At 41.4% G+C, this 12,265-nt stretch overlaps 1 protein-coding gene across 5 annotated transcripts in view; it reads left to right on the plus strand.

Annotated features, from left to right (window-relative positions):
- The window catches only part of LOC147620724 (serine/threonine-protein kinase SRK2A-like), a 42,605-nt gene extending 32,133 nt beyond the window's left edge, over positions 1-10,472 (plus strand). For all 5 annotated transcript variants that reach the window (XM_086824999.1, XM_086825000.1, XM_086824998.1 and 2 more), the window contains exons 5-10: positions 742-795; positions 883-975; positions 1,091-1,183; positions 9,338-9,442; positions 9,538-9,636; positions 9,807-10,472. In XM_086824999.1, the coding sequence (XP_086681125.1) occupies positions 742-795; positions 883-975; positions 1,091-1,183; positions 9,338-9,442; positions 9,538-9,636; positions 9,807-10,073 (711 nt within the window). In that variant the 3' untranslated portion in view covers positions 10,074-10,472. The remainder of the gene's footprint in view (positions 1-741; positions 796-882; positions 976-1,090; positions 1,184-9,337; positions 9,443-9,537; positions 9,637-9,806) is intronic.
- Positions 10,473-12,265: the final 1,793 nt, after the last annotated feature.

The raw sequence follows: 12,265 nt of genomic DNA on the forward strand, positions 1-12,265 counted from the left end.
GTTGCAGCCAATTTCCTAACAACACTTGCTGTTTCTCATTTACAATTCTAGATTTTAAGTTCAGTTCAGATCAAGTAACATGCTTCTAGGCTTCTATCATACCTTCCATTTCCTTTCCTCTCCGTTTCTTTCCCCCCCCCCCCCCCCCCCCCCCCCCCTCTCTCTCTCTCTCTCTCTCTCTCTCTCTCTCTCTTTGTATCACCCATAATCTGAAAAATGAAGAGCCAAAGATCATGAAAAGCTTCAGTTTGGGCTTTTTTCTCATGTCTGTGAGACTTCAGCATGTGTCTTGGCCAAGCTATTTAATGAGGTTGTTTGTCATAGCTTTCCGGAATCATGGACCAGCAAAACACCATGATCCCTATCCATAAAGCAAAAGACCCCAATGAACTCACATAATTACTGCACTATTATGATTGAGATTTGGCCCTAAATTTATGGAGCTGCACTAGAGGCATGCATGAATGATTGGGCTGAGAGCAAAGGAGTGAGCAAGCAGGTTTCAGACGGGATCAGTTTACATTGGACTATCTCTCTCTCTCTCTCTCTCCCATCACCCTCGCTGCACTATCCTTGTTGATGTGAGATGGCCCTGTTTCAACGCTCCGAAAGTTCCGTTTCCTATAACTACGAATTCAACGTAACTATCCATTTTTTTTTCCAATCTAAATCTCTATCTTAATCAAAGCTTAGGTAGTATCCTAATGCGAATTCCTTTTGTATGGTTTCTGCATGGCTCAGGCTAGGTTCTTCTTTCAACAGCTGATATCAGGAGTGAGCTATTTACATGACATGGTATCTCATCTTTGACTTTACTAGTTGATTCTATACATGGTTCCTTTAAGCCATCAAGACTTGACGAAGTATGTGGTCATGTGCCAGCAAATTTGTCATCGTGATCTGAAGTTGGAGAACACTCTACTTGATGGAAGCCCTGTTCCCCGACTCAAAATTTGTGATTTCGGATACTCCAAAGTAATTTACAATTGAAGGGAGTTGTGGATGCACAGTTTTTAGTGATAATATGCCGTGAGAAATTTCCTAATTCTGAGTGGTCTTAACTAAGGAAGGACTGTTGATGTTTTTGCAGTCATCCTTATTGCACTCTCAACCCAAATCGACTGTGGGAACACCTGCCTACATTGCCCCTGAAGTTCTATCTAGAAAAGAGTACGATGGCAAGGTAAGGTGCATAATTTAGCACTAGAATGACAGCATAGGTCTCATTCAGCTGTGGTTAGCCAAATCTTTGTTTTGAAAGCAAGTGTTCAAACTTCACTTTGTCTGGTAGTTGGTGGGACTACTTGGTGATTGTTTCTCTCGCCTCCCCCAAGAAAAGAAAGGCTATTAGCATAAAAGAGAACATCAGCTCACAAGCTGAGTACATTCATCCCATGAGGTAGAGTGCACAATGTAGAAAGGGGGGGGCGGGGGGGCATGTGGGGCCTATAATACCAAATGACACTGCTGTCTCCTCGGACAAGGACAGGTCTTAGCTCCAAGTACAAAGGAATGTAGCATGGCGCTGCTAAGTTCTCTGCAAGTAACCTGTTAGGCGTTCCAAGCACCCTCAAAGGATGTGGATGAGGTTTGTCCAAATAGAGCGAATGGTCTTCGCTTGCGGGGCATCTATGCCCTCAATGGCCTCATTGCACTGGGCTCGCCAAATATACCAGGCAGCAATGTTGCTAATGAGCTCCCATTGTTGATCATTGTGAGTCTGAGGGGTCCAATGTACTGCCGGACTCGTTGCAGCCATAGTAGTAGAGATCCTGAAATGAGTAACCCTCTCCACTCTCCTTCTAGAGGAGTGCCAGTCCTGCTTTCGTGGCCCACGCAAGTGACCACCTAAAAGGCCGGTCCACAAGTGCAACATTCGCTACCATATCTCTTGTGCCTTTGGGCAGTCATAAAGACGCGTGCGTCAAGGAAGAAAATGGAACAAGGAGTTAGAGTTGTTTTCTGAACTCGGGCATGGATCTGGTTGATTGTCCTTGCTGGTTTTCAAACGGATGAGTCCATGGCTCTTTTATATGGATCTGTTGTTGTTGATCTTCAACGAGGAGTCCATCTGGATTTTTATAAGTGAATATATTTCTGAGTACTATAAGCTAGGAACTATTGAAAAGGCCCCTGAGTGGACAGGTGGTGAGCGTTCTGGTTGTCAATGATGCCATAGGTACACCGATGAGGAATGATTGGAAATTAGAATTCAACTTGGATATTTTGGAGGATTATGATCAGTGATACTATGGTTTCATTAAAAGATTGTTTTAAAGACAGCTGAATCTGTGAAATAGGCAATTTTATATTGGGTGTGTAAGTGGTGTGGCCACAGGAGGTGGGGTGGCTAGGGATTGCGAGCTAGTTTGCCCACCACTATTTACTCATGGGCAACTAGTCCTGGGAAGAGTGTAATCTTCCTTGGATGAAAAGTGTCCCAAAGCTTCTTCGAGAGCTAAATCTTCAAACTTCAATGCAATTCATATATAAAACTAAATCGGTAAAATTAGGAAGAGGGAAATGTCCAGGGCTCGCCAATGTCGGGCATCCCAACAGTATTGTCGATTCTATGTAGCTAGATCAGCCGTAACAGCCGAGCAGAGTACTTGAAGAAGAGGAAACGTGGGTGTCCCACTAGGGCCATGGGATCCCTCCATTGCCACTTGCTGAATCTGGGCGAGGGCTGATTCTTTAAAAGCCACAAATACCATGAGGGGTTGTTTGTGACCTTGAGAGGGGAGGGGTTGATGTGTCATTTGGTGGCGAGTCCTCATTGAAGGGGGTCCATACCGAATATGCATTGTAGATGGCCACGACCGCTGATCCCAAAAGCTATTGGGACGCATCCTTCCTGGATGCCAAAAATCACAAGGGGGAGGTTGTGTTGATAGAGGATTGCCACCCACACTTTTTTGGGAGAGAGACGTGGAGAGGGGGGGGTGGAGGGACAGAGGGTACTAAGCAATGGAGGCCCATCATTCGGAGGGGATGGTGGAGTCAATGTTGAGGATAAGGTTATCCCCTTCTCTAAGATCTGTAAGACGTCCTACTTGGGTTTTTTTTTGTTTTGTTTTGGGGGTGGGTGGGTGGGTGGGGGGGGTGGGGCAGCCTAGAGTGGAGCCAAGATGTTTCAGATTGTGCTAGGTGCAAGCATCGGCGATCCAAAGGATTCGAGTGTTAGATCGAAGTTGGCGGCCAAAGGGTTGGTGGATTAGGGCTTTCCAGATTAGGGATTGTGGAAGGCGCTCTTCATCCATGGGGGAGAGGGATGTTTAAATAGCAATGTGTGAGGATACAACATGAGTAGAGCAAGGGGGAGAGCATAAGGAAGAAAGACTAAGGATCCTAACTCTAAGCTTGATTTGTATGGTCACTTGTAAGAGGTGAAGTCAATGGCCAAGAGGTAGCACATGGAAAGCACAAGGAGACATATGGAGTGTGGGCAATTATTGACACATGGATGACACAAGGGTGCGCATAGCTTGTGATTTGGCCCTTTGGGAGCTCCATGAGAGCTATAAAAGGATGTACTTGGATCAACTCTAATGCAAGGTGATTATGCTATTTGTTTATATTCTTGTTGTGTCATAGTGCTAATCTCTTAATTAGCACTTAGACTATGTCTAGATTGTGTGTTTAGTATGTTTTGATCCACCACGAGCTTGACTAAATGTTGATTTATGAGGCTAAGCCACTTTCATTAAGCTTCCATAGCCATTAGTTCAATTAGGAAAACTTGAGTTATTAGTACTAATCTTATTTTTTTCCCTCTTCTGTCTCTCAGAATTTGTATGGTTACTGTAAGGTCCCTCCCAAGCCATGCATGTATGTGTCTCTTTTAATATAGATTTCAATAAGGAAAGAGAGTGCACTTAGAGAAGAGTGAGACAATAAGGCTCGAAACATTAGGAAAGTGTTAGAATAAAAATATTAGCTCCAAAAATCCTAAAAGAAATAAGAAGACAAGAATAGTTCTATTAAGAGAAGTATCTCCAAAAATAGAAATTCGAATTTAGGTGATAGGAGGTCGTATTTAGAGCACTTTTACATATTTAGATTCCATGCACACTAAAAATATAGAAAAGTAACGCGTTTCTAAAGATGGTGCGTTTGCGGCTATATACAGATGTTTTTGCCTATTCTACTCGCGTTGGCTTGTAGACTAGATACCTTCCGGTTCTTTTGACTGGTTATACGATCAACATAGGGCGATCAAATTAAGAAACTAGTGAGAGACTGAATGACTAGAAGGGTAGACTGAAACTTTGTTTATAGAATTTTTTCAGAAAAACATGGATCTAACTTCGGATGTGTAATTCCCAGAGGATCATGTTATTAGATGTGTTAATCCCAAGATACTAGATGTGTAATTTTCAGAAAACTAATCGTCTCAGACGTGTTAATCTTGATAATCTTTGGATATGTCAATCCCAAGGCATCAGATGTGTAATTCTCAAAAAATGAAGATCTCAGATTCATGTGCAGTAATGTGCATGATGAATCTTTTTGATGTGCCTTTAGATATGGCGCTACGATAAGTATTTGATAGTTTTGAACTTTTCATGGATACAATGAAAGAAGCAAGTTCACTCTTGCTCGTCTAAAAATCGTAAGAAATGCCAAATTAGTTGGAAGCACTGTTGTCAATCTAACCACTGGAACTAGAATCAGTTATGAGATGCCATGAAAGTATACCTTCATGAAAGGTTTTGTCCTCTAAGGGTTTCGAGAGGATAAAATGAATGAATTTTTAGAGCTAACCGAAAAAAGGAAGACCCTAAAAGAATACCACTAAACTTTTGTTAAACTTCTCCGATTTGCTCGAGAGATAAATGAGGTAACTCTTCTCCATCGATTCATTTGGAAGCTTAATCTATCTTTAAATAATCTCGTCAAGAATGCAAACCCATTCTCTATTTCAGAAGCCATAATTAAAGGTACTCTGGATTTTTTGAGAAACGTCAAGCCCACCCCTGATTACAAGGAATCATGAGCTAGAGCAAAAATTAGGTCAAGAAATAGGGATAGCAGAGTTAAAGATAACCGAATTCAACAAGTATTTCTATGAGTAAATAGAAGAGGATTGGTGTAAGATTCATGTGCAGTAATGTGCATGATGAATAGAGGTATTCTACAAGACGATACTAAGATTATGAAATTGCTATCATAGGTTAGATTGTGTAAAGGATTGATTTCCTTACGTTTTTCCATGACAAATTGTTAAGTACCGTTAGAGAAGAGAGAGACAATAAGGCAACGACGATAAACAATAAATTTCTCTAAGGTATATACATATTTTGTTTTTCAATTATATATCATTCTTAGGGGTTAAGGTATGGCCACGGCTTCTCTATTAATTGTTAATAGTGATCTATTTGATTGATTTACTAGTTAAAGTTTATATTCTTTTAAACAACAGCATATGCCTTAATAAAGAATGTCTTATCATAATTTCAAGTTTAAATGCTAAAATCTTTGTGAAAAGTTTTCTTAAGAAGGTAACATGGATTCTAGTCCTATGGTTTAGTTGAGTAAATGGATTGTTATCTTGGTTAAATTAAGGTACAGGTACAACTCTCCCTGCCTTGACACTGCCCTGTTCTTGTGCTTGTATAGCCGGACGACGGAGACGTTAGTAAGGCCCAGAGATGGCCCATGGTATCCCTCATATCATTGGGAGAATTAGGTTCTCCGATTGAGACGAGTGATTGTGATGCTGTCTAATTTTGAGGGCCCAAGCTAGTGTGGTGAATTAGCCCACCCTAGTATGTGGACATCCCTCTGAGGGGCGCGAGGATCGACGGATCCTGGGAGGGCGACAGGCCGGCTTGAGTCCTTGCCAGCGGCCGACGATGAGGTGTATGGTCCCGTAGAGTTTTGCCCAGCATGTAGAGGCTGGAAGGCTGAATTCTAGATCATTGGCAGTATAAAGAAAAAGAATAAGAGAGCCGGTTTGACTTGTATGGAATTGATTCATGTATAAACTTTTTTATAAATCTTGTCTTTGGCATTATTGTACTGTGAAAAAAGACTGTTTTAACAAACGTTGTGAAAAGGTCCTTAATTAAAGAACATGTTTATTTATGTCAAACAATGTGGTAGGATTAATTAGAAAACAAATTGACGCATGAGCAGGGTGGAAAGTGGAAGGATGGAATTTCCCGACGGCACCATCCTACGGACGGGTGGACCCGATTAGTCGGATAGCTTTTCAACAGATTAAGTGAAAGCCCTACGCTAGATAAATAGGTTCTCGGGCAATTCTATTCTAGAAGACTAGGTCAGTGGTTGTGCCTTGCATGGATGAGGAATAAAGCGTTGTCTCTAGGAATCAAGACTAGTAGTTGCCCAAATTATGATCAATTACCCTATGGGTGATTTGATTTTCAGAAGATCACGCTCCCCCTGCGGGATAGGACTAGGTCTTATTTATGAATCGACCTTGAATCTCTGTATGGTCAAGGTGTCGATGAGTAGGAAATTTTCTCCAAGATAAGACTTATTGGACTATCTTAAGTGTTTCTCCTATTTTGGAAGGGGGGAACCTTACAGCTACTTATAAAAGGTGAAGTCAATTGTTAAAAAGGAAGCACATGGAATTCACAAGGAGGCACATGGAGTGTCGGCATTTATTGACACATGGATAGCATAAGAGTGCACATTGTTGGTGATTTGGGAGCTCCATGAGAGCTATAAAAGGATGTACTTGGATTAACTCTAATGCAAGGTGATTATGCTATTTGATTATATTCTTGTTGTGTCATCTTGCTAACCTCTCACTAATCTCAATTAGTACTTAGACCATGTCTAAACCATGTTTTTAGTATGCTTTGATCCACCATGATCTTGATCCAAAATGATTTTCAAGTAGGGACTAATAGAATGTAGAGAATGACCCATGCTCAAAAGAGACTAGCTGTGAATCTATTTTTGAATGATGTGCCAAACTTGCGGTGTAGGGTCTTTGAGAAGATCCAATAGGTACGTGGTGACTAAGGATCATCAAGAGTAGGGGTGCAAATTGCGACACGAGATAATCCTCCTCCCTCCCCTCTACCCCCTTTTCTCCCCTTCCCTTCCCCCTCCTTCCCCTTCCCAACAAGCTGGAGACTGCAAATGATGACTTTTCTTAAAGAGGACTTTGATTTGGACCCATCCCGCCTTTGTTGGGAGGCCGAATGATGACTCTGTAGGCCACCACCTTGGATTGGCCAGCTTGGTCGTCTCCTCTTGCCGAAAGGAAGTTCGAACGAGTCTTTGAACTTGGCCAATGCTTGATCTGGAGAAGGCCCAACAGGAGGTGATGTACCACATGGTGGCGAGGAGCGCTTGGTTGGCCACCACTACTTGCCGTTCCAAGGACAATCACGCGGAGCTCCATTATAGCCTTTCCTAGGATGCTTAGAAGGATTGGTGCTATTTGGTATTGTGGAGAAATGTCGATGCCCACTTGGCATCCAAGGTAGCGCATAGGAGTGCCTTGAGGAATCCACTAGAAAGTCTCAACTGGTTGCCAAGTCGGGTGGGGAGGGGCCTATCCATAATTTGTGAGACTTGTGCAAGATCATGGTGCCATTGGTGAGTCAAAACTCCTTGACCGCAATAGCAAACGTTGCAGGTTGACGAGGTAAGCTGTGGTATTCTAGGAGCTTCTCCAAGGTGCCAATGGGTATACAAAGATCTAGTAAACCTATGTCCCTAATTTCTCAAGCGGTTGCTCATGGCCTTTGCCACGAACAAAGGGATAAATTGGGCTAGGGGGCATCGTGATATGCCTTGCCTTTGCAAAGATAGGGAAGTGCTCTCCCTATGCACCTTGAATGAGAATGTGGCTTTGGTCGAGGAGTAAAGTGCCGACACGTGAGAAGCCTATAAAATTATAGTGCTCTCAAGGGAGGCTCAATCGATGCGTGGTTGTAGGCCTCCTCTAAGTCCAGCAAAAGGACCGCCAAGTCATCTCGAGGGGTCTAAGTCATCGTTGCGCTTCCTAGAAGGTAAAGATCTTATCCAACATGCTCCTTTACCGGATAAATTTATCTTGGTACCATGGGTCATCTCAAGGAGGTAGGGTTGGAGGCGGTAGTTAATTTCTTTGGTGAGGATTTTATTAGTGTTGAGTAGAGTGATGGGACATCAATGCAAAATCTCTAGGCGATTGCCTTCCTCCCTCAAGATTGGGTGAATGAGACCCTTGGCTAGGTGCTCGAGTAATAAATAATTTATATACGCAAGAGTCCAGTAAATCAAAGGGTGAAACCTGAGTTGGTCTTATAGGATGAACAATGGCATAAGAATTCTTTCAGGAAATAGTTAGATGGTCGCGAGGTGGGATCTTGTGCAGAACTGCACTGTATGTGGCATGCAGTTTTTTATTTATTTGTTATTTTTTATTTATAATGTGTTGGTGAAAAACGGAATCTCCCAATTCTCCTCATTTCCCCCAATTGTTATAAAATTTTCCGGTTTCCCTAATTTTCTCGGAGTCCCTAATTTTCCCCAAGTCTCCTAATTTGCCCCAATTCTCGCAATCTCCCTCAATTTCTCTCCAAGTCCATGCAATTCCCCTCAATTTTTGCTTGTTCCCTTCAATTTCCTGCAAGGCTCCCAATTTTTCCCAATTAATTGTAAATTTCCTTTTAATGCTTAGATTTTTTACTGTATATTTAAAAGTACTTATCTTGATGGGTACAATGTGTACTCCTTCCGTACATGTACTAACCGCACCTTATTGAAAGAACTCAACCACCTTGCTCTTTTGTCTTGTGGATGACTACCATGAGGTTCTAAATTTCACTTTCTTATAAGGTGAATTTGGGCATGTTCCTGGATTCATCTAGGTATATAACACTTCAACAATTTTTTCTCATTGACGAACATATGTTTCCACATTCAAGCTACCCTTCTCCACCTGCTTCATGGTATCAACAAAAATTGGGTCCCCCATAGGTAGTTTGTGAGCATTTCGAGAGGGGAGCAGTGGTGAGAGCCTGGACGGAGATTAGCACATTTCTGCAGTAGTCTGGCATCTACTCTTATATAAAACACTGGAGTGAGACATAGCCTTGTCTCACTCCAGCATTTATAGGAATAAATGCCAGGCTTTCATCGGGTACAAGTTCAGTCCTTATGGTTTATGATGATCTACAGCCTTGGAGGAATTCCGGACAATGCCTTCACATACTGGGAGGTTGCCTTGATGCACAGGCTTTAGCATGAGCTGCAGCAGGCATAGGTGGATAGTCAAAACGTGGAGGGGAGATGGGATTGATGTTATATTCTCAACAAGTTTGTGTTATAAGCAGGTAAACTACACACCAAAAAAACGTGGGTGCAGATTGCAGACGTCTGGTCATGTGGTGTGACCCTTTATGTGATGCTGGTGGGTTCATATCCTTTTGAAGATCCTCAAGAACCCAGGAACTTTCGGAAGTCAATTGGTGTAAGCTTTCCTGTGCTTTGCTCTACCGATTCTAGTGTTTGTGTAATGCAACAAAATGCAGCTCTTGTACAACTGAGACCTTGTCGTTCTGACAGCGAATTTTGAGTGTCCAATATACAATTCCCGACTACGTGCGCATATCATCCGAATGCTGCTATCTCCTGTCACACATTTTTGTGGCGAACCCAAAAAAGGTGACTCACTCTTACTAAGCCATCTTTTAAAAAAAATTAAAATTTGGGTGGAATTCGGGTATGTTGACCCGTTCAGACTAGAGCCCAAAGTTTCAGTTTTTGAAGCCCGAAGTTTCAGTTTTTGAAGCCCAAGCGTGTCTTATTTTGACGAGGAATGATGTTGCACACAGCGGATAACGATTGCTGAGATTAAAAGCCATCCTTGGTTTTTGAAAAACATGCCAAGGGATGTGTTAGAAGGATGTGACGCTGGCTATAACCACGATGATCTCAACTCTCCACTTCAAAGCGTGGAGGATATTACGAGGATAGTCAATGAAGCTGGAGTTTCTGGAGCCAAGGTTGGGATGGCGTTTGAAGATTCCATCTTTTACGGTGATGAGATGGACTTTGATCCTGATGTAGAAAGCAGTGGAGAGTTCGTTTGTGCCGTATGATGCTTCATCGCTGAACAACGGAGAGTGAACAGCAGAGTCGTGCCAACCATGCAATGATGCTCTTGACTAGATCTGGCCTGCCATATAGTTGTACTGAAGTCGTTGGGGCTTTATTTTTAAGGTATGTATAATAATTTCAAGTGTTGCATTGTTTTCCATCTCTCTAAAGCCCATCATTTACATGGGTCAAGCAAGTATGTGTTTGCAAGACATTATGGCAGACCAACATATCAAGCTATCTATGTCGAAGAAAGCTTGGTGCTCACGTGTGCACACATTTATATGTTCTCTCTCTCTCTCTCTCTCTCTCGCGCGCGCGCGCGCGCGCACACACACACACACATTGCTATACTTGTACTTATGCTTTGATATACAAGCAAGGATGTTTATAATCATAAATTCTCTCTTTCTCTCTCTCTCCCAGTCATAGCAACCATCACCTTTACTGGTGCGTAACTCACCTCTACATGGGCCATGAGACACTGAACACTACGCTGCCATGAAAAACAATCTCATTTAAGAACACCACCACCTTCACTGTATGAAGCCATACTAAACATTCTGACCTCCACTTCTCTTTGTGTTGGTGTTCATACTGCCTGTCATTTCCACTCCACATTAACTCAGGTGGGCACTTGCATCCCCTCTCCTCTGTTCAAGATCTTCTCTTTCGAGGGTGGCTGAATCTTGCTGCTGCTTTTGTTTTAATGTTGCTTCATAACTTTATGTTTGTGTGTTATCTCTGCTTGCAATTCAGCTAATCACAGCCCTAGCTATTGTTGCACTGGTATACCGCAGGCAGTAGCCTTCCTCGCCGCCTTCAACATGGGCACCCTAATCAAAAACATAGTGTATCGTTCATGTTTCTCTTATGAGTTGTTGCTCCTCACTTGACAGCTAGTTTTTCTTGAGAGCTTACAAAGGAAGTGATCGATTCATGCTTGCAAAGTCCATGCTACATGCTTTGTCTGACACAAGCCTGTTTCGTAGGTAGCGAGCAAATGCATAGCTACCCTTGTTAAAGCTAGAAGAATGCAATTACTATACATGCAATTTTGATAGTGTTAGCCTAATTTAGATTGCTAACTCACCTTTACTCTTTTCAACTCTTCTTTGTATAAACTATGATTTGAGATAATTAAAGTTTTCTTAATTTTCACTTGGTTGTGCTTTGACAAATGTATTGGGTGCTTAATCAAATTCAACATTTCTTCCTTTTTTGGTGTAAGGTAATAAATTACCTTCATTGTTTAATCATAGACTAATGCTTTAGGTGCATGATTATAAGATCCTATTAGACGTGACTAACCAATTGTCTTGAACAATGCTTGATAATTGATAGGTATGTGTAGTAGGATGCACTTGCATGGAGATTGTTTACATTTGAATGACGAGCTGTAGTTCACAATCGACTTCCTTTTAAGTATTGATCATTGGGTAAGTCTTGAGAAGCATCATTTCTAATAGTTGTTTTAGATTTTTTTCATGGCTTGTATTGCAACTCTATCTCTATTTGCATGATCTAGATGTATGGTTTGCAATAGCCAGTAAGGATGTTTCTCATTTATTGACAATGTTGAGTATTGACAATGTTGAGTCTTGGTATCTTTACTCTAGTTTCTTAAGTTGGGACAAATGTAACATGTGGGATAGATGTAATGGCTGCCTACTCTTTCAAGAAATTCTAAGTACCAACTTACTTTGTGGTGATAGGGACTCCGAGCTCAACTACATCTCTTGCTTTATGTTTTTTGGGTTGAAATTCAACTAGAACCCTTTTTGGCAACATACATAGCAATATAAGGTTTCTAATCATCTTTTCAAATGTATTGAGGATTAAAAACTTTTTTGAATTGTTTTGGAGATATATATTAACTAATCTATTTGCTACGTTTTTTGTATACAAATGCTACAACTTTCTTGTCTCGAGGTTGTCAAGTACGCTAAGTTTTTCCCTTGCTTTATGTTTTTGGGATGAAATTCCACTAGAACCCTTTTCGTCAACATACATAGCAATGTAAGGTTTCTAATCATGTTTTCAAATGTATCGAGTATTAAAGACTTTTTTGAATTGTTTTGGATATATATATTAACTAATCTATTTGCTACGTTTTTCGTATACAAATACTACAACTTTCTTGTCTCGAGGTTGTCAAGTACAGTAAGTTTTTCTCTTGCTTTATGTTTTTTGG

This window comes from Cibotium barometz, chromosome 31 (genome assembly GCF_041138505.1).
Source record: "Cibotium barometz isolate CiBa-2024 chromosome 31, ASM4113850v1, whole genome shotgun sequence".
NCBI lineage: Eukaryota > Viridiplantae > Streptophyta > Polypodiopsida > Cyatheales > Cibotiaceae > Cibotium > Cibotium barometz.